We start from the raw sequence: 25,917 nt of genomic DNA, 5'->3' as shown, positions 1-25,917 counted from the left end.
AGCCACACTATGTTCATGGGCACCAACACTGAAAGGGCTCAAAGATTCATTTATCATCACACATGTAAGAAATCTCTACCCTCTTCCATAGGCACAGGGTGCAAAACATTTAGTTCTGTCTTTTCAAATGTCCAATGTCTTGCATCAAGAGTAAATCATAGCATGTGAGTAAAACAAAGAATAAAAAAATCTCAGGACAGCTACAAAAAAAAAAAAAAATAAAAGCAAAGAAAGGCTGAGGGTTTAATTTACTTTATTACCCATATACCTGACGGGACGGGAAGACATCTGACTATCTAGATTTTTGTACTTACTAGCAAAATTAGCATAATGGGTTACTTTTGTGCCTAATCTCTATTAAGAAATTTCATATATACAAGAGTACAGCACAAAATACATATTAGTTTATAAAAACACACCACCATTGGACTTGGTGGCTGAATAAAAGTATTTCTCAGGTAAACGTTGCTACTCTCCAAGCTCATAACTGAGAAAGCAATATTTGAAAAGCTAAGTTCCTCAGAGAAAGTTGCTACATAAATACTATTACTATTAATGATGATAGTATGATTTGCAAAAAGCTCCCTCACATGTTTCTGGTACTGTATGTGTGTTTTTTTTTTTTTTAAATAAGAGTAGTATGTAAAAACAATACTTCACTCTTAATTGAAAAATAACATTTTAGTTTTCTACTAAGTTTAATTCTAGGGACAGAGTACAGAGCAAGGAATGAAAAGGATTCCTAGAAACTGCATTAGCAGCAAGTCTGTGTTGCTTCATTTAACTTCAGCTTCAGTAGTCAAGTCACAATCTTTGGCCAAGTTCCCTTCTTTCTGTACATTCAAAGAATCTTTATATAGCTAAATGGACCATTAAATCCTTCAAGAGTCATTCAAAGGAAGCACTTCCTCCAAATTCTTTCTCATCGCACAAGGCACATGCATGCACAACAGAAAATGCATTGAAAAGGATGCAAATCCTCATATTCCAGCTCCATGAATCCTTCCATATGCAAAACGGCATCCTCTCCAACCCACAAATGGTTTCGCTGTTATTTTCAATATTAACAACCAATATTTGAAAGCTGTAAGGACAACTGGGGAGAGCATCAGAAAAATCAACAGAAAAAATATATATTTAACATAAAATGGGAAAGGGAAAAAAGATACGGCCAGAATAGAGAAGAGGAACGTGGCCCATTTTTCTCATCAAGGTTTTACATGTCTTTTTCTGTGATGCTGAACTCTTTTCCTGTTTCACCACCACTCTATGTAACAGTTTCTGGGCAGATTCTTTTAGGTCCTCCTGCAGAGGAAAGACATGTATGATCATATTTTAGTTGTCAAAAAGGCCAGTTCTCTGGCAATGGTCACAAATTCAAGCTTCTGCCATTTTATAGAACAAGATGGGGTGCCAGGCAATGAGGAGACACGCAAGGAAAATCAGCCCCTGACAACAGCCAGCCTTCACATGTCTTTTACCATGGTGAGTGTTAAGTGATGCAGATCAAGCTCTCTCCCTGACAGTGACACAGCACAGAGAAAGCTAGCGCACCCTCGGGCCGCTTCCTTCACCTCCCGCTCAAAGAACAGAACACTTGTTTGTACAACACAGCAATGATATGGCATACAGGGCTGCAGAGTAAAGATGTGAGCAGTTCTGTGCTAAATGTTTCATTTCAGTTCTGTTTATTCCCTCTATTTTAGCTCTCTGTAGGAAAATTATTTTCTGTATAAACAAATTCATCAAGTTAACTTATTCAAGGATGGAAATAACTGGTATCACATAACATTTTGCAAAACAAAATTGCCACTGTTGTATTCCAGTGCTTAAAAGCAAACTGCTACGGCAATTCAAATCCAGTACTAACATAACCCAAACCCCCTATTACCTTCATCACTGCATATTCAATTTACATAATTATTCTACTATGCTATTCAGAATTTACATGTAGTTGTATGCACTCTAGTTATCCTTGCTCCAGGGATGCTGTTTCCTTTCTACACTTAGTATAACAACACTACAACGCAACATACTCAGTTTATCAGATCAAGAGAAACAATGAGGTTCAACAAAATAATGGTCTGGTTTGTTAATTTACTTAAAACCTCAATTCAACTACCGTGTGCTTGGACAGCCATCCCTGTTTGACTGTCAACAGGGAAGTTCAGGAATGTCCTTACCACACTTCACTGTAAATCAGCAGTGGCCCTATAAGTGATCAAGTAACCAGGGCCAACAGAGGTGCCACCAACACTCTTTATGGCCCGCTCCCCAGTGTAGCATCCTAAGTCTTTGGGCCACACTGCAGCAGCTCCCGTTTAACCTATAAATCCATAGGCTCATCAGATGTGTTCCATCCAATTATTTTCACACCACTTAGGGTAAAATAACTGTTGCCTATAGCAGGCATTGACTAAGACTATTAGTTAAAAGCAGCAAGAGCAGGGAAGGTACTAGACACTTTTTCAGAGAAAATACACCCTTTTCTTCCTACCAAAAGCTTGTGATTCTAGTGCAAAGCCAATACTCAGATACAGCAACACCAAGCACTTACTCTGCACAGACTCTGATTCATACTTCAGAGTGGATAGCAAGCCTATGAGGCTTGCACTGAACATTTCTCTAGTGGATAAACACAGGGTCTATATTGGCACCAAGAAGACATGGCATGCCTGGGACTAACTAGATTTGGTGCTCCAACTTTCAAACAGTTTCTTACAGTTGTCGGAAAATGTTAACAAATTTCATTGTTAAATACAGCACTTTAATATCTGCCCCAAAAGACTCTACAAGAGGTAAGGGTATGCTAAGTAAGTTTTTAAACACAGAGCCAGTCTGATATAGATTTAGAACTTGAAAGGATATACTTGGAAATTCGTAACAATATCCAATACAGAGTGTTATTTTCTTTTTTTAATCCATTTTTACCATTAGGTGATAAATTTAAAAATTAAGATGAAAACTGGAATCAGATATATATCTTGATGCTAAGATTAATACTTATGATGTATTTCCTGAGCTCCAAAAAGCTTCTTTAGAACAGAGACTCCCATGTTTTAAGTTAAAGAAAAAAGATTATATTCTTTTTAAGATTTTTGCTTCGATTTCTTTCTCCTTGGGAGAAATAGGCTTATGCTTTCTTCTACCAAAAGCATAATACTTAGATTTAATTACTTATTTTTTAAACTACCTCACAAAGTCCAACTAAAATTTTACCCATGTCTTTCTTCCTCACCCTTATATCCCTAACTCTTAAAACAGTACGTGCAAATAATAAGCACTTAATATTTCTTAAATAAAAACAGATTTTATAATGTGTCAAGTTTAAAAATATGTTCACAAAGAGGGGAAAAAAAAGTGATGGTTTTCAATTAGGAGACCACACACTGAGGCATCAAAGAAAATTCACGAGTAAATGCAAATATTAAGTTATCTGTAAGATTGAGCTACTGAATGTAATTCAGTTACTTTGGCACCATAAAAGGTATTGAGGGCAAAATTTCCTAAATGGCTATGATTCAAACTTTTAAAACATCAAATAATAATGTATTTGGAGTTGTTTAGATTATTTTTAGCAGGAAGTTGCAAGTCCAAGTTTGTCCTTTCACTTCAAGGCAACATCTTTTTAGCCACAAAATTAATCTCCTCTGTTTGTGTACTTGGGCATGCACACACGGAGCAGCAATCTCAAAAAGTTCACAGGAAATGCAGAATTGACTGGTGCATGCACAGGTGTGTGTTTACAGGTGCACATGAGGGTATGGGGTGGGTGTGTTTTCTAATGGAGTTTGCAAACAGATTCAGATTAACCAAGGCTGACCATAGTTCCATCTGGAAACTATATTTTCCAACATGAGCCACATTCTGAAAAATAGATTCAGATGTCTGGAACTGGTTCAGAACAGTTGTAAGAAACATTCACTACAAATGAAAAAAATTAGTCTTCAATGTCTCCTCCTCTCAGCTTTTCTTACTGAATAAATATGCTTTTTGGGGGAGCGGTCAGAGAACTGATGGGGGGAGTATGGAGTGAAAGAGGGTCTTCCCTAGAACCTAAAATTCATGCTACTCTTGAATTCATATCCAATGGACAAGTACTATCTGATTTCTCTTCCGCTGCTCACTAGGATTTCAACCCTGCTCCTGGAAGGCTTACTCTGCCAAGCAGAGAGAATTAACAATCCTGGTTCAACCTCTGGGAAGAAGGGCCAAAATGCTTAGTGAAATATAGTGACCTTTCTTCTATAATCCTTCCTATCCAGTTTTATATCATCACTGAAAATGAAGTTGCTCGTCTATTCTTACAAATAATTATACTGCTAACTTCATTCCATTTGCTAAATAAGTTTTCACAAAAATATAAAAAATTGATTTTTAATTTGTATCTAGTAAGATCTGTAAATCAACAGTTCACAACAATACGTCCTAACTTTCAGAATGCGTAAAAGTCTTAGCTTTTTAGTTTGGATATTAGGGAAAAAGAAGCTCAATGATGACAAAAATCACTGTGTCCCCTCCCACCCCTCATTTCATAGGCTGTAACTATTTGGCGCTAATTGCTGTACTCTCAATGTTTTGCAGTTGTTGTTTCTGCCCACAGCCTACCTTGACTTTTTGCTGGATTTGGGTTTTGCCGTGGCAGTTTTTGCTTTCTTTTCCTTTGGCTCTTTGGGAATCTTAGGGGCTTTCGGGGTCTTGGGTTCCTTGGGTTCTTTTTTCTCCTTGGGTTCTTTCGGTTCCTTCGGATCTTTTTTTGCCTTTGACCTTTTCTTTTTCTTTTTTTCTTCTTGGGACCCATCCAGTGAGTTCCTATTTAGTTCTTGGTTATCTACCCCACCAGGGAAGTCATCTTTACCAAAACCTTTACTGGGATCCTCTGCTACAATGTGGTTGTTTTTCTTTTTCTTCTTCTTTTGTTGTGGCTGCTGTTCTATTGATGGCAGGTAATCATCACTCTTCACTAGCTGAGCATTCGGTCCACTAACCTGAGTCATATCCGGCACTGGTTTCTCTAGAAAGGGCTCCGACGGCGAATGCTAAGAGACACAAATAGCAATTGAAATTAGTTTATCATTCTTCACAGTAAAGAAAAGAACTGAAAGTTAGTGGCTGATGTTTCTGAAACTTATTCTATACTTAAGTAGCAAATATTTTTCTAACTATACCGTTGTAGAATCTATCATCTTCTCACATCCAAAAAAAAATATGTTTCTTTAAGAGACAATCTTTTAAGTAAGAAAGTTTTAAAATAGCACTTTAGTTAATACAGTAAAAAAGTCAGTTCAGGAAGTAAAAATTAATCCAACTTAAGACACTGTCCATTTTTTAAACAGCCTACATGAAAATGGTGAAAGGCAAAACTAAGCCACAAAGAATACATCTAAGTTGAGTTCTAGCCCCATGTGGGAATGGGAACTCAAATTAAAGGTATATAATTTAGCCATTTTTAAAATGAGCAAGAATACTGAACATTTCAAGATATTCTAGTACTGTGAAAGTCTAAAATAAATGTGTAAACATAATATAAATCTTACACAAGTCATTTCTGGTTTAAACAACATTAAAATATCAAATTAAAACCACATACCCAAACTTGATGATTTTGGATTGGTGAAATTTCTTGCATTGACATGAAAGGTAGAACATGTTTTTCTTAACCTCTTTAAGCTTTGTATTTCAAAATTTCACCAAGGGAGAGATAACCCAAATAAATTAATGTGACATGCCTTTGGGAGGTTCTTGACATCCACTAGGGATACACCCAGACACTATCTTAAATAGAGTTGAAAACTAACCACATTTAGGATGAGATTCTTAGTGGTCAGCCAAGATCGGAGGAAGTGACTCCTGCACACAACAGCCTCCCTCATAGCTCACCATCCAAACCAGAGCAGGGCTGCCTGGATTATCATCTATACCATAAATTATGACATCTAACGAACATTTACATTTCAACAAAATACTTGAAAATATTAAATCTACATATGTCTCTCATTTCCTGCCTTTTTCATATGCTGCTTCTGGCATGCAATACTAACTGTAATATAAACGATCTACTATGTGCCAGGCATATACGCTTTACGGCGTGGTACCATTCAATCCTCACACCAGCCCTAAGTGTTAGGTGATTCTTCTAATTTTATAGTTGAAGACACTGCCACTCTAAGATGAAGTAACTTGCCCGAGGAGGTACAGATGTTAAGTGACAGAACTGAGACTGACATCAGAGCCAATAGTTCCAGAGTCCTCACTCCTCAGCACATGACCTACAGAAGAGGAGCAGGCAGGTGAGCCCAAGCCCACATCTCCAGAGCCTTGTGACTACTGTACACGCCAAGGCTTACTACGAGAAAAGGAGGAAGGTTAGAATTAAACATTAAAATACAGGTACTGTAAATTCAATTCCAATACACTTAATATTTATTGAGCAGCTATTTGATGCCATGCACCAAGCTACGTTATGTTTGCTAGATGTGTTAATTCCCCTGAATCTCACAACAAAAAAGTGATAATTTGCCTCCATCTTTCAGAAAGGAAAAGTCCAAGAAGGTGATGTGGCCACCCCAGGTCACACTGTTAGTGACAGAGCTAAGATTTGAATCTAGTTTCCTAACTCTAGTACTTTCTGATTCTGTCTACCTCTTCCTAACATCTTCTATACATCATCTTTCTGGGAAAGGCTCACAGGTTTCACTCAATTGCTCTGGTGTAAGAGAAAGAGCCCAGAACTCTGAGTTAAGAGATTAAAATTCAAGTCCAGGCTCTACCATCAGCTACATCATCTGGGAAAAAATCACTTCACCTATCTGGGGTTAGTTTCTTTTTCTGCAAAATGATGGTTTGGGGTTAGGTGATTGATAAGTGATTTCCAAAGTTTCTTCTAAAATCCGGTGGCATTAAAAAATCTTAAAATACTTATTGCCCTTTCCTTGGTCACAGCTAAGGGAGAATGAGGCTGAAAAAAGAGTAACGATATATAGGAAACACAGAGGCAAGGTCAAAGTTTGAAGAAGAATACATAGATGTAGATCTACATGAGCAGATTTCCATGCAGGGATAACACAGCTAACTAAACACTGCCAAAGTTACCCTCTGCCTCTCTATCCTTTCCTCACAAACACTCTTACACATCAACAGAGGCACTGTCCAAATTATCATTACCTAAGTATCAAGGGGACCTGATTTAACTGTTTTATATTTAGTTTGCATAAGTCGAGTTAGTTTGTACACATTATTTCCCAATGTAATTAAAAAGGAAAAAGCCCTATATTTTTTGCACAGGACACAGAGATCAAACTTATTTGGGACAAGCTATTTTTCAGGAAATGAAAGAAAAAGTTGTTCCTGGAAAGAGAGGAAAAGACGAAAGTCTAAACAATGATTAAAACTTAGAATGGAGAATTAATACCAGGTATGTTTACCTTTCTTTAATCTGCATGCCATTCGCTCCAGTAATAGAACACCAGCTTCTAATGAGAGATTCCCCGGTACACAGTAATGAATTAGGAAAAGCATAAAACACGTAACACAAAAAGATTTAAAGTATATCTACACACTTTAGCATACAAATCATGTTAGATGCTCCTTTTAGTAATAAATGAAGCCATAAATAAATGAAGCCATAAATGAACTCAGTAAAAAATTTAATCTTGCATAAGGAGGAAAAAAGTGAAGATCAAAAACAAAAAAAGTATTAATTCTATTTGATATGCAGCAGAATTATGTTTTGGTACCATCTGAAATAGGGTGAAAAAGGTGCTCAGAAATATTATAGTGTTTACCAGACCCACATCTCCTTAAATCTTTTAGAGAAAAGCTGTTTTTGTAAACATTTAACAAAGAACAGATGGCCTGCCTTAATCATGTGGGGAAAAAAACCTGGAGCTCCCAGTAATACCCTGACAAAGTCTCCCAGGCCCAGCCATGTCCCCCCTTCACCCCCCACCCCACCAGATGCATGGTACAGTCTTCTCTAATGCTATTTAATTTTACAGCAGACATTTTCCCATCAATTCCCACTGCCTGACAGGTAATCAATGCCATTAACATCTGATATTACCATGTAGGGCATTCCTAAAACCTCTCATTTATTAGAGCAAACATGGAGAATGTTAGATACCAAAGGTATTTTTAAATAACATCTTGTCAAACTTTCTGCTTGACATATATTCTACTATAATTCCATATGCCATTTGGAACATTATGGAATATATACAGACTGCCATGAACTTTTGGAACTTAAACAGCATAACTATACTTAAACTATAAATAAAAACGATCTAAGGTGAGTGTGTTTTGTTGAAAAAATTACCATAAGCTAAAGACAATTGTTCGTTTCTTTAACTCCATTGTTCACAACATATAAATTAGAAAAGACATACAACTAAATGATCGTATATAAAACAGCAGAATGGATAAGATGCAAATTTAACCAAAGGAGACCTAGTGGGGGAAGTGAGGGCAATCCCTCTGCTTCTTTTAAGCAAATCCAACCCAAAATGATAGGAGAATCATCAAAGAAAATGAAAAGATATGTAAAAAAGCAACTTTTTATTTATCTCAGTGTGATTTCTTCCACAATTCATCAGCATTTTCTGGCTTAAAAAGCTATCTAATTTCATCATGTTTTGCCTTAATTATACTGCTGAAGCCTCAGCCTGTTAGCAATATTGAGTATAGCATGAGCAAGTGATGCAATGTTAACAGTGTGTGCCATGCTTTCAACATGTATGATCTCTGCAAACTAACATTTTGTAATACAGGGCACCCAAGGATAAACATTTTATTTACAGACAAATGTATTTATTTACATGTTTATTTACATACAAACAAGTCTAAAATCAAAACAATGCTTTATAGAAAAAGAAAAGACCAAGGGGACCAGAATAACATGGTACTTATGAAAACAAAAGCCTCCCCACAAATTAAGCTAAAGGGAGTCAATGAGGAGGAGGCACTTGTACTCTCAGAGAAAATAAGATTCTGGTGAAGAAGAGGCAGGCCAGTTAAGTCCCAAGAAGCACAAATACAAGCTTTAAGAACACTAAACTATTGCTTAAATGGCTCATGAAAATACAAATATCAAGTAGTCATTTAAGATTGAAACGTACTATTTGGTATCTTAAAAAGGCTTTGGAGACACATTTTTATTACAAACATTCTTAATTTTTATTTTTTCCAGTATTCCCCAGGTTCTTGACCCTTCTACACTCTTCAAAAAAGGAATTCTGGTATGAAAACTACACTCGATCTTCAGCCAGAAGAGTGTGCAATGATTCAAAAGAACATTTAGCAAAGTTTCAGCGAGTCCTATTGAGATTGTAACAATGACACTGATAAAAAAGAAGATGCATTTGGTATCTAGTACCCAATTCATGTATTTATTCAACAAATATTTGAGGCTCTCACAGTAAACAAGGCAGCCATAGTACCTGCTGGGAAAGACTGCAGAGCACCTAACCCAGGCTGAGACCAGGGAGGCTTTCTACAAACTGTCCCAGGCTGAGAGAGAGGGCGAGGCAAAGGAACCAGCTTGAACAACAAATCCTGCCTAAGACTGGGTGACTGCAGACATGCAAATGCTTCACAAGCAAGCTTTTAAAATCTGCTTTGTAAGGGAGGAGATCAAGATGAGCGGATAGCAGTTTGAATGGTCAACTGGGATAATAAACTTTAATTATTTGATATAAAATAAAAAGCACAAAAATATTCTTAAGAGGATCAAGGACTGAAATATTTTCTGCTTGGTCAAAAATCAGTATTAATGATACTCAGGGCCCTGAGTTCAAGTTTTTTTATATGCCAGTCAGTTTTATTCAGCTCATTCTTAACAATTTCCAGGAAAACATATTTATATTGAATGGCTATATGAATTAATTGAGAAGGCAACGAGTACAGAACAAGTTAAGGATATTCAAATGTGTCACATAAAAACAGGTCTCAGGTAACATGAGTTTAAAGAATTCTGTGACAGGCTAAGCGCGGTGGCTCACGCCTGTAATCCTAGCACTTTGGGAGGCCGAGGCAGGCAGATTACCTGAGGTCAGGAGTTGGAGACCAGCCCGGCCAACACAGTGAAACCCCATCTGTACTAAAAACACAAAAAATTAGCCGGGCATGGCAGTATGCACCTGTAATCCCAGTTACCTGGGAGGCCGAGGCAGGAGACTTGCTTGAACCCGGGAGGTGGAGGTTGCAGCAAGCTGAGATCACACCACTGTACTCCAGCCTAGGCAACAGAGCAAGACTCCATTTCAAAAAAAAAAGAATTCTGTGCTAACCAAAATTCAGTTTTCTTCACTGCAGGACTTTCCAAGCCCTTAATGACTGGGGAAAGTGGCAATGGAGACAGTACAGAGAGTGTCCTACGGGTGTTTAGCCATGGCTTCCCTTCTTTCCATGAAGATTTTAAATGTCCTTCAAAATATACTTTTGATTATACTGATATAGCGATAGCATGGCAAATTCATCACCTTCTCTAGCACAGGGGTACGTAAGTATATGTATCTGTCCATCTTTCTTTCTCAAAACACTGATTATCAAATGTTTTAAAAGATAGCATATTACACTATGCACAAATATACCTTTATATAAAATGCACTGAAACAGCTCGCTGACTTGGCTGTTTATTTTATTCTCAAGTCACTGGTAGGAATAAACTAGTATAATCATATAAGAACGACTTGTATAATTTTTGTTACACACACAGTCAAGATAATTACAAAGTTAAATAAAATGAATTTTGATATAGCATAATGAAATAATTTATCTTAGCATGTACCTCAGAATCATTAAATTTTATAAACAAAAATTTTAAATTACTGTTGAAATATCTAGTTGAAAAATTATCTGAAGGCATTTTTGAAACTTTGGCTTTCTGCTTGTGTTTTAAAGCTGTCAGAATAGATTAACCATATGAACAAAATCTTAAATGGCTACAAATTAACATGAGCCACCTTTATGGCATCTAAATTATAAACACATTCTGAATTAGTAGCATCCAAAACAATGGAAATAATGAACCAAGCAGTCATGTTGAAAAGTTTCACATCAGAAACAGAATACCAAGCATGTTCTCCATATTTAGGAGTGGAGTGATACCACAGGAACTGTCCAACAGCATTTATAATGTGTAAAACACTACTCTGTGGTGTTTCTATAGTCAGATTGACTGGGATAACATAAGCAGTGAACTCTGACAATGCTAAACCCTTTTCTAAACGTCTGAGAAATTCTAACTGAAACAAGGCTCCCCCCAAGTGGAGGAGAACAGGGCGTTTGCCCTCAGCTCCTTCACCCTCTGCCATATCCACCACTGCCCTTCCAGCCGTCTCCCCTTTCCTGTCTCTCTGTTCTCCACCAGCATGATTCTGACCAGTTGTCCACCCTTGCCTGGTGCTGCCCTGCAGGTCCAGGGGTACCAGTGGGCAAGGGTCACCTCTGCAAGCACAGAGCCAAGCTGCTGGGCCAGCAAGGCTGCCCCAGCCTGGCCCTCCTAGGGCAATGGGAAGAGGGTGCTGAGCGGAGAGACAGCACCAAGGTACCAGTCCTAAAGCCATCCTGCAACACTGTACTGAATGACATTTCCTTTAATCATCTGTTGTATAGTTACATGCAGCATGTGCTCTGCTAAGCATTTTACATACCTCTTGTCTTCAGTTTCCAGTAATAACCCTATGAGGCTGGTGAGGTGAGTTATATTATTGCTGCTTTATAAATGATGGAATTGAAACCTTAAGATTAATTTACCCAAAGTTACACAGCTAGAAAATGGCAAAACTAGAATCCTAACACAGGAGCTATTGCTACAAAATCCACATACTTTACCAAGCCTCTTGTGAGAAGGTCTGGTATGTGACCAGGACCCCCAACAGTGGTATCCTCAGCCAAAGGGGGTGGCTGTGGAGTTCTCCAACCCTAGTTGTAGCTGCAGCACAAGCCTAGAGAGCAGACTGCTGTCCTTCTCCAAAACCGTAAAGGCCTTACTTCTATTTAAGATCCTAACCCTAATCTGCAGGTTAAGATGGCTACAAAATTTAACACAAATTTGAGGGTTTTGCCTTCAAAGGGTCGGAGAAAAACTCTAGTTTAGTTCCAAACTAAAGCTGTAGAGAATCACTAACCTTTTACTCAAAGATAACGATGTAGGTGAGAACTGGTATTCTTACTATGCTTTGCAGCCAACAAACATTATCCACTATGATTCTCAAAATCACTCCACTGGCATAATTCAATGCAATCAATATTGAGGCCTACTTTGTCCCAGGGACTGAACCAACTCCTCAAGAACCACAAAAAAATAAGCCCGCTCCTTGCCCTGTCTTGAAAACTCTCCCCACCCCAAATCACCATCTACTATATTTCAAAGACTGTAACGCAGCCAGTTCTTTTCTCCATCTTTGTCACAGATTCATTGCTACTTCTTAGGAAAAGTACCAGATGAAGTCACAGGCTTGCATTTAGGGGCCATATAGTTGAAACAGCCTGTTTATCTATACACACACCCCTAGGGCACAGAGTTGAGCTAATGCTAAATTGAACTTGCTTTTGATGTGTCTCTGTTGCTTCATAAATGCTTGCAAAAATTAGCTTGTTTATACGAGACTTGAATGATGTTTTTACATGTGCTAGCCTTCTAAAAAGGGTATGCCAGTATTTAGACTGTGTTCCTCATCTTACATCTCCAAATCTGGAGTAATTTTGAGGGAAAAAAGAGGGCCAACAGAACCATCACTTCTCCGGGCAAGGAAGAAACAAAAACCACCACAAGTGCAACACAATGCGAAGTTTATTGCAGTTAGAGTGAGTAACTTCCTAGATCTCCCAGGCCACAAGCAGAGGGGTAGCCCCCTGAGGCAGCAGGCCCGCCCCACCTATTCTCTCTGCTGAACATTTTATATACCTCTTCTCTCGGATTCCTACAATAACCCTATGAGGTTGGTGAGGTGGGTGATATTGTTGTTGCTTTATAAATGATCGAATGGGAATGACAGAACAAGAGTAACAACCCAAGAAAAGGCATGGTCTCCAATGTGAACATCATGGTGCCGCTGACTAATCACAAGCAAACCAAAATATGAGCCCATTAGAGGAATCTGAGACACAGTCATACTTTCACCCTCGTGTTCTAAATTTCTGAGCTCCTTAGGGCAGTAAATCAGCAAATGTTCTTCTACTGGACATTATTTTCTAGAAGTAAAAATGGCAAATATAGTATGTTCATGGGCCTTAACAAAGTAAATTTCATTCTCTCCCTTCTCTCTTTTCTTCACCACCTTGCGTAAATTGCCCTTCCCTTAGTGGGCTCACCTTAGTAACTATACATGAATGAGAACTATACATGAATATAGAATTGGTTCTATAGAACCAATTTCAGTCTCAAGGCATCTGTCTTGTTTATTTCAAGTTAGCCCTAAGGTCCATAGTGTTCTCAAAGAGGTGTCTGGAAGTTTGAATTTGGCAGTGGACACCCATACCTGAAGTTACCCAGCTTACTAAGGATCAGACTCGGCAAAACAAAAGACAACAACAGTACTTCCTGGCTGGTCAAAACGCTTTGCAGGTTTAACCTTTAAACTGGAAAGAAGAAATGCAGAGTTTGGTTCTGGTAAAGCAATTTTTACCAAATTTGCATTTAAGTTTCTACTACCTTAAAAGGGTCAACATTCAAAGTAACTTACTACGCTGTTCTTAAGAATTTTAAAAGTCAAACTTCAAAGACTATCGAAGGTGTGTCTGCAACACTGAACAATCCCAGGGGTTTGTGCAGAATTGGGAACAGAACAATTTTTGAAGGGGAAAAAAATCAATTTACAAGCAGCACAGTGATAAAGTTAATTTACACACTCTAGGCAAGTTCTCCAGGATTCAAAGACTGAGAGTCTAGCAAATTTAGTTTTCAATAATTGCTTAATGACAGACTACTCTTGTCCTATAAAAACTCACGTACATCTTGTGGGGAGGCAGAATTCCAAGATGGCCCCATTATCTCTGTCTTCTGAGTGTGGAGGGACCTGTGACCCTCAAGCCAATAGAATACAGTGAAGGTAAAAGGATTTCACATGTGTGATCAAGATTTCCAAATCAATTGGTTTGGAGTTACTTAAAGGGCAATTATTCTGGCTAGGTCTGACTGGGGGATGCTTTTAAAGAGGGTGGAGACCCTTCTTGAGGGTGAGAACTCTACATTGGTGGGGAACCCAACATGGTGCAGAACTTCAGGAGCTGAAGGTGGCCCCAGGCAACAGCCAGCAGTTACTGAAGCCCCCTGTCCAAGTCAAATAGCACAGGAAATGAATCCTGTGGGCAACCTGAATGTGGATTCCTCCCTAGTCAAGACTCCAGAGGAGAACACAGTCCTAATGACTTCTGACTGCAGTCTTGTGAGGCGCGAGCAGAGGACCCAGCTAAACCATGCCCGAACTCTGATCTATGGAAACTGAGAGAGGAAACAGATATTGTTTTAAGCCATAAAGTTTGTGGTACAGAGTGAGTATCCCTAATCCAAAAATCTGAAATCCAAATGCTCCGAAATCTGAAACTTTCTGAGTACTGAAATACCACTCAAAGGATACGCTCAATGGAGCATTTTGAATTTCAGATATTCGAATTAGGGATGATCAACAAATAAACATAATGCAAATATTCCAAAATCTGACACAAATCTGAAATCCAAAACACTTCTCAATCCAAGCATTTTGAATGAGATAGTCAACCTGTAAAGTGTCACATAACAACAAAAAACTAATGTATACCGTAAAATCTTTTGCAACTCTCATCTGAAATTGTTTTTCTACGTAGAGTGCCCTTTCCTAGTGAGATATTTATCCTTTCACATAAAGACAGCACAGCAGGACTTCCTTTACTAAGCCTTCGTAAAGAGGCCACTGCTGTGATATCACTGAGCACCTCTGTGCCCAGCACTGTTCCAGACAACCAATGAAGTCATCACCATTTTACAGATGAGGAAATGAAGGCATTAGAAGAGGTTAAGAAATTTGCTGCACATCACAAAAAGCTGGTTATAAGAAGAATCAAGATTCAAACCAGGCAACCTCTGGCAAAGCCCACATTCTCAACCATTATGCCTCATTTCAGATACCTAACTACCTAATCACTGTAGCTCATACAATTCTGCTAAAGTTTCTCCAAAGAAGTGGAAGATGTAACAGCAAAGAGAACTGGGTGTAAGATAACAGCTAGGCAGAGGTAGGACCCGTTCAGACAGGAAGAGTTCAGGTGAGATAAAGGGAGTGCCTATGTTATACAAGCAAGAAAAGCTAGAGTCTAACAAGTTAGTTAACTACCACGTAAATCATCACAGGGAGATTAAAAAAGAAAACAAACAAACAAACAAAAAACCTCTTCATTTTCAAGCAAAAAACTCTAAGCAGCCATGTTATAAGCAATATTAAAGATTCCTGATACTTACTTGGAAAGAAAGTTTGATGCATATTACAAACAGTCAGTTTAACACTTAGAGGGGACTGTGTCCCCATGACTCCTTCCAGCTGGAACTACGCACAAAACAGAAGACACCAAAGCAATTAAGTGTTTTATAAACACTGCTGAGGGGTCAAAAAGAGGGAGGTTCATTCACTAACTAATAACGCAATAATAAACAAACAGCAGTGTTGTGCAACTGAGAAAATTATTATAATTGAATCTACACAGCTGGGCAAGAATAGAAGCCTGGTTATGTATATCAGCTCACAAATGTTTTGTGTGGGTAGGTTTTAGTTTTAGAATTGTTCAGATTTGAGACACTTTTACAGTCAGATTTTCTCTCTTATCTGAATACAATCCCGCAATTACAACTGCAGAACAGAATAACTTAAAAAACTGTCCCACTAATTATTTGCTAATTTATTTTCACAACAGAGAAAGTAATGTGTATGTACACAGTGGTTAGGCAGTTAAGCTGTCCTGAGATGTACTCATTTTAGAACTCTTCTAGAGTCACTGCACCTTGTTTGCGTAGCACAATATGAATAATGAATGGCTGTGACATGCTCAAATACTGGAAGGAAAAGCCCAGAATGAACTAGCTTTTCACATCTTAACATTTAGTTTCCAGTATGTTCTTGGAGTTTCCTTCACACTTTGATATTTTCCCCTTTGCAGGGCTTTATTTTTGTCTACAAGTATACACCAAAATATAGCCAGAGAAACATCTCCAATTACCACACTTAAACAGATGTGTTGAATAGAGACAGAAGAGTGATTCAAGTATTTCCTTGAATCACTGAAGTCACAGTATTAGAACCACAGAAACACTATTCTCTTTCAAGAAAGAGATTAGTAAAAATCTACCATCGTTCCATCAATTAAATGTAGTTAAAAGGCAAACCAAAACAAAATAAGCATCATCTTGGAAGACATTCTAGTTAGATATTGTCCTTATTACTACATGGAATTTTTTTCTTAATTAAATGACTAAATCTGAACAAATTTGTGATCTATGTCATGTTCCCATCTGCATAAAACCTAACTAACTTCAAACTCAAATGGCTGATTAGCTAACTATAAGGGCAGAGGTACACATGTATCTTCAATAGGCACACATTTTACATCAATGATATCTATTTTTATGAGATAAAAGTACTAAAGCTTTAATGGTAGCAATTAAAACAGCCAAGAGTTTGAGTAGCTCGATGGCTGAGTCACAGACCTTTTACCTATAATGGGATCCATTATATCCCTGAACCCAGTTTGAGGGAGTAAAAGAGGAACACATTTTTAAATATGGTTATAAAACAGCAGTATCCTCTGAACTGAGCTGTTTCAGTTTAAACGGCTGTGTGATTTAGCCTGGCCTCAGCGTCAACAACTATTCGGCAGCCTTAGTTAGAGTTCTTAAACATGTGTTTATTTGGAAATACTTGAACGCTTTGAAAAATACTACAGAGATGCTATTACAAAAGGATTTGTATTTGAGGTTTGTTTCTATTTCAACTTGTTTATATCAAAGAATCATCCCTACTTTGAAAACATATTACTTTAGATTACTTATGACAGAATATCTTCATTTCAGCCTAAAATACAAATACTTAATGTTCTGATATTCTCACTTAAAATACAATTTGGGGTGATGAATAAGAATGCAATTAGTCCCATAAGATGGGGTGTTTTAGCAGTACTTACGTATGAATTATTGCAAACAAAGGAGTGCAGGTTTTTTTTTTTTCATGGTAGCTTAACATTATTGTTCAAAATTATTTGAATAAGCTCTGTAGTACCAAAATGTAATAGTCGTCTGATATCTAGTCCACTGCTGACCAAGAACCTAAAGATTTTCTCTTCAGTTTCTACTACAGCAAATTCAGAAATGTAAATAGCAATTACTTGGGGAGCAATCTCACAGGTTTTTGAATCTGTCACCATCTCCACCATCCCCAGGGACAGCTGGCAAACAGGAAACAACATGTAGAATGAATTTATCTCAATGAGGAAGGACCAAACTAATACAAGCTGGAGGACAGGGTCAGAGCAGCGCTGGCCCAGATGGCCCTAACACTGGACGGCCCATGGTATTGCAGGGTTGCAGCCACCGCATTGAAGTACACCAGCCACTGCATGTGAGTGGCTCCTTTCAGAGAAGTTGTTAGAAGGAAGGATAGTAAAACTTGAAGGATTTAATATTAGGTTTGGTTTCTGATCATAACAAACAAATGGGAAAACAACTCAAGATGCCTCAACTTCCTCGTCTAGAATGGAAGTGGATGAACTGATCTCTATGAAGTCTCTTCTAACTCTCAGACCATCTGGGGGTCTCTGCTGTAGTCCTGCTTCAATGATAACCATCTCCACACTTCAAAAATGAAAATGAAGTAAGGAATGAAGTATTTGTAAGAGCGGGTGGGGGAGTAAAAATGATTTCAGCGGGGAGTATTAAGGAAGTTTCTCAGATACACACAGAAAAATAAAATTGATTTGAAAAACTATGAAACGCCAGAAAAAAATAAAATATACTAGAATTACAAATCTAAACCAAACCTTCAAATACAATTTACTTTTCCCATATAAAAACTTTCAGAACAACATTCCTATAATACACTATCTCATTTCAGATACCTAACTAACATCTGTGAGGTTTGCTCACAGTAACTTTAGTCTATATTGAATACATGTCATAAAATAATAATTATTAGACAGTTCACCATGCACAGAATAATTATGCTTAAGTAAAAAAACTTCATTCATGTTTGTGAACCTCTAAAGTCCTAGATCCACAGCAAATAAACCACAAAGAGAGAGGGGAGAAGAAAGGGAAAGCAGAAAGGACAGGAACCAGCAGTTACTCAGAGTCCCAGCACCGTGAGGAGTCCCACACAGAGCTGCCGGGCAGGGGGACAGCATTGACTTCAGGGAGTTAAGGGCAGGAAGCCTCTGGGGACCCAAATTCTTCCCAGCACAGCTGAGCATGTGGCTGCGACAGCACAGATATCCACCATCAGAGTGCCATGAGCTTCGGCAGCTACTGAGCACCAGCCAAGGCAAGCTCTGCGCTGGCTTTCAGTCACTCTAACACAGAACACCCTTGTAGCAACATTCTTTCAGTCGTTTAAAACAAGTCTGCCTCAAGGACTAATTTAAACAGCTATCTCCTCCAAAGTGATCTACCAACATACTTTTGAATTTGCCTCCTACCTGACCTTCCTTCCCGCTGCACATCCTTCTACCTCACCTTCTTCACTTCTTCAAGCATCTACAGAGCCTCAACACACCTTCCTCCAGCTCTGCTCCTCTTTAGAGCAGAATCCTTGAAACAGCAACAATATTTGCGGTTTTCACTTCCTCTCCTCCCATTCACTGTTGAACTTGCTCTGACTGCACACTAACATTCCACAAAAGTTGCTCTCACCAAGGTGCCCTCCAAGGCTCTCCTCTCTCATCCCACCTGACCTATCGGCAGCACCTGTCACAGCTGCTCACTCCTCGCTTCTTCGCATGACATTCAGGACAGCCCTCTTCTCCTGCCTTCTGCGCTCTTCCTAGTTTCTCATCAACTTCTCGACCTATAATTTCTGGGGCACTCCAGGCCTCTGAGTTTGGATCTCAACTCTATCTGTGTTTTTTTTTTCTCTCCCAGCGAGAGAATCTACCTATCACTTCAAATACTACCTATATGTCAATGATTCTTAAAGTCCTTTCTCCAATCCAGACCACTTCCTTCAACTCTAGACTTCTCTATCCAGCTGTCTACTCCATACAGCCACACAGATATCCCAACGGCCACCTCAAATTTAATGCATTCCAAAGCAGGTTCTTGGTTTCTCCACAAACTGTTACTGCACCAGCAGCAGAAGCCAAAAACTTGAGTCACCCTTGACCCTTCACTTAGTCTTATTTTTGAATCACCTCTAATCCATTCTGTAAATCACGCTGCCTCCTCCTTCAACATAGACAAAGGACACACTCCTAGTGGCCTTTCCCCCCTACTATCCCTGTCCAGGTGACATCAAGACCCTGCCTGGACTACAGCAGTCACCTCTCTACCTGACCTCCTGTTGCTAGGCCTACCCTCCACCCTGGTTAATCCACTACACAGTCTGAGCAATTCTTTCAAAATGCAAATCAGATCATATCACATTTCTCTTAATGATCTCCAGTACCTTCTCATCTCCTTCACGGGAAAATCTGAAGTCCTCACCTCACCATGGCCTGCAAGGCCCTCAAACATATGGACCTCTGCCACCTCCCTAACACTTCTCCTATAATTCTCCCCCTTTCTCTCACTCCAGCCACATCAATTCCTTACCGGCAGACAACAAGCTACACATCCTTCTACCTCAGGATGTGTAGGCTTTGCACAGGCTACCTCTGCCCTCAGAGTTCTTGCCAAAATATCTCCATGGCCAACTCCCTTGCTTCCTTCAGGAGGGCAATGGCAGTAACAGATTAAAGCAAAACTGACAAAGTGTTAGCAACTGTTAGTTCTAGGTGAATGATAAGCAGGTGTGTACTGTATTATTCATTTAACTTTTCTATGGATTTCAAGTTTTTCAAAAACCAAAGTTGGGGAAACCCTTTGCTACTACACCATTACTCTCTGTCACATCTTGTCACTGATGATTCTTCCCTCTTCCATCCTTTCCTGACTTGGGTCCTCTATGTTCTCCCTTAAGTCTGGGTGGTCATAAGGATTCCATATCTGCATGGCACAGTCAGATGCTTATTTCCACCTGAGACTGGATGTTTCCTCCTGGCATCTCAAGATCAGCTTGCCAAAAATCAGAATCACCTTCTTTTGCCAACCACCCATTTCTCCAGCTTGGTTAATGTCGCTGTGATACACAGTCACCCAACCAAGAGAAAAACCTGGTTTCTTCCCCACCCTCACTGGCCATGTCCACCTGGTAGTGAAGACCTGCCTCCCCACAACCTTCCCAGTGGCAGTTTCCTTCACCTGTGCTTCTCCAGTCCAGGCCCGAACCAAAGGGCTTCTTCATGTGTCTTCCTCCTGCTGGTCTCATCTTTGTCAATGAATCTTCTGATTTCAGCAAGATCATTCTAAAATGTAAAGCGCCCATGCTTCTGTACAACTGACTGATTCCCTGTGAACCACACTGAAAGCTGAAACCCTCAGCGCCACTGGTGTGGGGCCACCCCAGGCCCTCCTGGCCCATGTCCTCCTCTCCACCACACATGCTGAGCCCTACCAAGCTCAGCAGCAGCAGCCACGCAAAGGCACTTTGCTCTTTCCCAGTTTAGCGCTTGTGGATTTATCAGTCCTCCTACCTAGAATGTCCTTTCCCACTCTCTTCTCCAAGTTAATTCCTACTCAACCTTCAAAACTCAGTTTAAACATACCCTCTTCCCAAGGCCTTCCCCGATCTCTCCAGGTGGTGTCAAGTGCTCTCACAAGGCCAAGTAACATCATGTTGCTTGACTATTATTAGATCCTCTAGTCCTCTGGACTGTGAGGCGCTGAAGGACAGCAGCATGTTATACTCTTGTCATTTATATATACATGCATGTGTGTGTGTATGCATGTATATTAATATGTGTGTGTGCATGCATGCATATGTATGTGGGGGGATGTGTGTATGCATGTATATAAATACGTGTGTGTGCGTGCAGGTGTGTGCATATGTGTGTGGGGTGTGTGTGTCTATGCATATCCCCAACATCTAATGCAGGGACTGACACATACCAGAGGCCTTTTGTCTGCAGGTGGAATATCAAAGTCCCATGACGCCTTCAAATGTTAATGTGGATGTCACATCTCCTCAGTCTGGCTACCGCAGCTGCTCATGTGCTCTCTGCTCTTGAAAAGGGCACTCATGCTGCCTCGTGCATTTACACCTTAAAGCAGCTGTACCTCCAGAACGCTCAATACAGTGCCTTGAACCTTTTGTAGAACTAACAAATGCACACATAAATGAAGGCACATTTTGAAGACTGTTCCAAGGCAATATTGCAACATTTGCTGTTCTCTGAAAGCTACATGTTCTGTACTATGTCTGCATAAGTTTCTCCTTCATTACCCCTTTCACCTGGCTCAAGCTTCACCTTCCTTTCTGGCCCTGCATTTCTTCTCCCATACAAGTCTGCATTTATCTCTTTGTTGCAGTTACATCACTATACGGTAACTGGGATTTTTAAAGGGAAGAACAGTTTATTTCTATACCTTCAGGATCTCACATAGCAGCCAGCACATTGTAAATGCACAACAATGTTGACTGGTGAATGAATGAATGAATGAATGGCTGAATAGATGGATGAGCTTCTTACCTCATCTTTGAATATTCTAAATAAGAGTCAACAAGCAACAAATATTCATTCCCTTTCTGCCATGAACTAATTGCAATCCCTCATCTCATTCCCATAGAGACACTGCCAAACAAAAGTACTGCTAGAAAGAGACCCAGAAAAAGTTCTCAGAATTTGATATCAAAAATAAAAAGGTATAGACATTTTCCAGTAGTAGTTGAACTACCTCAATCTTAACTTCTTTTCAATCCAAAATGGCCCGTGATTTCATTGTACATAACTTTAAAATAAACTTTAAAATCTGAATGGCTCATGAACTATGAAATATTTCAGTCAGGCCAGGCGCAGTGGCTCACACCTGTAATCCCAATACTTTGGGAGGCCAAGGCGGGCGGATGGCAAGGTCAGGAGATTGAGACCATCCTGGCTAACAAAACAGTGAAATCCCATCTCTACTAAAAATATAAGAAAAAATCAGTCAGGCGTGGTGGTAGGTGCCTGTAGTCCCAGCTACTCAGAAGGCTGAGGCAGGAGAATGGCGTGAACCCGGGACGCAGAGGTTGCAGTGAGCCGAGAACATGCCACTGCACTCCAGCCTGGGCAACAGAGCGAGACTCCGTCTCAAAAAAAAAAAAAAAAAAGAAATATTTCAGTCACTTCAGAAGAAGGTTAAGGCATGTTTGTGAACTCAGACCCATGTATGCTTCTCTTTTCCTCTCTGACCACAGCCCACTGACTGGTGGGGGTGGGAGGTGATTATCTATCTTCCACTGAAGCCCAAGAAGACAGCCCTCAAGCCAGAGAAAGGATGGGAGCAGTGACAGGACGTCCAAGTGAGTGGTGGGCTCAGCTCAGGAGGGGAAGGGACAGGTCAGGGGGTCTTGTGTTGGGCTTAAAGAGCTTCTGCTCCTCTTCCCAGGCCTCAAGATCATAAACTCTCTACTACGCTCCATATCCACAAGGTCCAACGTCCCAACTAAATCTCAAACTTTAAAACTTAACTCATCTTACTTCCTGCCCCTTTATTCCTGAAAAATATTAAATAAATAAACCTTGTGTTGTTTTCCTAAATTCTTCCATCAACTGGGAAGTCACTACTCATCTACTAAGCAAGAGACATGGCAGTCGTCCTGTAAAGTTCTACTACCCTGACTGCTCTGACAGTAGAGGTAGTTCTACTACCCTCACCCTCACTGATACTGTCTTAACTCAAAACCCATTACCTCTCAACTGTCTTCTACCAAGCCATGCTGTCTGACGTGGCAGCCACCAGACATGTGTGACTACTGAGTACCTGGAATGTGGCCAATCCAAACTGAGATGTGCTATAAGTACAAAAGCACCAGATCTCAAAGACTTAGCACAAAAACAATGTAAAATATCTCATCAGTATTTCTCTATTAAATATGATTTGTTGAAATGATGCTTAAATATTACATGTTGAAACAATCTTTTGGATATACCTTGCATTAAATGAAATATACCACAGTTAATTTTGCTTGTTTCTTTTTGCTCTCTTACCATGGTGACTAGATAATTTTACACGGCACATGTGGCCACGCCGTGCTCCCACTGGACCAACCTGCCCAGCATGACTCCCAGTTTCTTTGCTGGCCTCACCTCTGCAGTCCCATCTTCTCCCACCTCCCGCCGCCCCCCAACCACCACTTGGGGCCTCTGTGCTGCTGTCATGTGATCCTTGGTTCTGGTTAGCTTCCGCCCATCAGGTATAGCTCAGCCCTGAAGACATGTCCTCCAGCAGGAGGCCTCAGAATGCCACTGTCTCCCCACCCTGCAAGATCCCTCTTTGCTCCCATTCCTCTGTCCTAGCATATCACACATTCGACCAGCACCTATAGAATGTATGTGCCGACTTACTGAAGCTATGACAGAGAAAATGAGGGGCAGAAATCCTGACCTCGCTCAACTCAGAATATGGTGGGGGCAACAGAGTATACTAGCAAAAACAGATTTCTAGTAGCAGCAAAAATAGTAATAATGTGGCATCAATAGCAGTAATAATTTACAGACAATTTACTATATACCAAGCACAATTCTAAGCACAGTACATGTATTATCTCAATCTTTCTAACAACATGGTTAAATAGGTCCAAGTATGATTCCCATTTTAGAGGTGAGAAAACTGAGGCACAGAGAAGCTATATAATTCACCCCAGGCCACACAGCTCACTAAGTGACAGAGTCGGGACTCCAGGGCCATGCTCTTCAACACTGTGCTGTGCTGCCTTCCCAGGTGTGCAGAGAAGCAATAATCATAACAGAGACAACAAGACTGGTGTGGAAGAGCAGCCCAGACCCCACATTCAGCAGTGTCAGCAGAGGCTTTGTAGACAGAAGGATTTCTAAACTAGGGGTGAGTGTTATGGGCCAGAAGCTCAGGGGTGAAAAGGTTGTGAAGAACTAAAATCAGTTCACTGTGCTTGCAGCAGTAGTTAGAGGAAGATGGGGCTTTTGTTTATTTGTGCTTTAAGAAGGACTTTACTGAGAGGACCTACACAGACAGGGGATGCTAAGGGCCCATGAAGACATGACACAGACTAAAACTCAAGAGTCTGGTGAAGGACTGATTAAAAATGTGGGGCAGAGACCCCCTCTAATGGCAATTGGAAAGGAACTAAAGAGAATACAACAGTGCTCATATCAGATCCTGACCAGCCCAGCCAGAACCTCAGCATCTCTTACCAAGGGGAAGCCCAAGTGAGCCCAGTTCTCTAGAAGAAATTCTCAGGCAGATGTTCTATATACTGACACTGGCCAAGAGCTCCTGAAGATCCTACTTTATCCAACTTAGATGTACATCTAAATTTTAAGAAAATTTCTGATTAATTAATTAATCTATTTATTAACAGGAGGGGCAGGATCTGGTAGCAGCCCAAAAACATTCACTTAGCCATTTAGCCAACAAGTTCTAGGAAATACATGGATTATGGAAATCCTTCTACCAGAAAGACCTCTGCTGTGTGGCAGAGATACAGGGAAGCCTGGATGAACATCCTAGATAAACCTCAGAAACATAAACCCCTTTTGCTCCCACTCTATTCCCACCAAACATGGTCTGATTATGAATTGGAATTCCCATGTACCCTGAGAGCAGAAAAAGGCAATGGTGAAACTGGAAATATTGTTAAGGTCTATAAAGTACTAACTGGCCTCCACCATCTTCAGATACCAGCTCCTAGGACCATCTTATGGAGTCAATCCCAAAGTGCCTCATCAACTCTGAGTGTACGTATATCTCAGATTTCCAAAGCTGAAAACCTCTGGGAAGCCTTGTCTAACCCCAAACTGAATGGTCTACCTCTGCCCTGAACTAAACTTGTGCTCCCTCTCACCAACATTATTACACAGCAATGCAAATGCATGCTTACCACTCAGTGGGAGCCACAGCTGAGCTTCCTGGCAGCAAGAAAAAGATAGCATTTAGCATTATATTTTCGGCGTGTATCACATACTAGGCAGTCACTAAACATCCGATGCATGGATGGATGAATGAATGAACGAATGACCTCACTAAGACCCAGCCATCCTCTAAGTCTCACCTACATAGCTGTCCTCCATTCTCAACAACCTTATTTTTCATACTGTAGCTTAAACTCATTATTTAACACATGATTTTCACTAAGAGAATTTTAAATCCCATACTAGAGACATGAGTAAGAAGAGACTTGCATGGTGGGTTCTACTTTCCTGGGGCAGCAGAGTCTAGGCATGACTGACGGGGGGCTTACCTCTGCAGAGCAACAGGAACACCTCCTAATTACCCAGTACCAGGCCTCCATTTAAAGTGAGTTGTTTACCGTAAAGGCTCTCTCACCAGAAGGTTAGAAAGGGAGAGAGAGAGAGAAGCAAACAGTATCAGAAACAATTGGTTTGCTCAAGAACAAATATCAATCCATTCGCTGTCTTCTCTCACAGGCATCCAACTCATTCCAGCTCAAGACATGACCTGGCAGTGGTGGCCAGCATCCCAGCTGCACTTTATCTTCCCACCCCCAAACACAGATTTTTTTTCTAGATAAAAATGGGCTTTCAATTTTGTAAGAAAAAGTTGCTGTTTGGAACTTCCCTTTAAACCAGCAGTCTTCAAAGTGTGGTCCCTGAGACTCTTTCAGGACATCCACAGAATCAGCACTTTTTCATAATATACTAAGACATCGCTGCCCTTTTCACTGTGTTGAC

General features: G+C 40.0%; 1 protein-coding gene across 4 annotated transcripts in view; it reads right to left on the bottom strand.

The window, feature by feature from the left end:
* The window catches only part of CHD7 (chromodomain helicase DNA binding protein 7), a 190,300-nt gene that overhangs the window by 81,707 nt on the left and 82,676 nt on the right, over positions 1–25,917 (bottom strand). For all 4 annotated transcript variants that reach the window (XM_030937645.1, XM_030937648.1, XM_030937646.1 and 1 more), the window contains one exon: positions 4,609–5,039. In XM_030937645.1, the coding sequence (XP_030793505.1) occupies positions 4,609–5,039 (431 nt within the window). The remainder of the gene's footprint in view (positions 1–4,608; positions 5,040–25,917) is intronic.

This window comes from Rhinopithecus roxellana, chromosome 9 (genome assembly GCF_007565055.1).
Source record: "Rhinopithecus roxellana isolate Shanxi Qingling chromosome 9, ASM756505v1, whole genome shotgun sequence".
Taxonomy (NCBI): Eukaryota; Metazoa; Chordata; class Mammalia; order Primates; family Cercopithecidae; genus Rhinopithecus; species Rhinopithecus roxellana.
The sequence above is the reverse complement of the archived record's forward strand: the minus strand, read 5'-3'. Positions and strand labels throughout refer to the sequence as shown.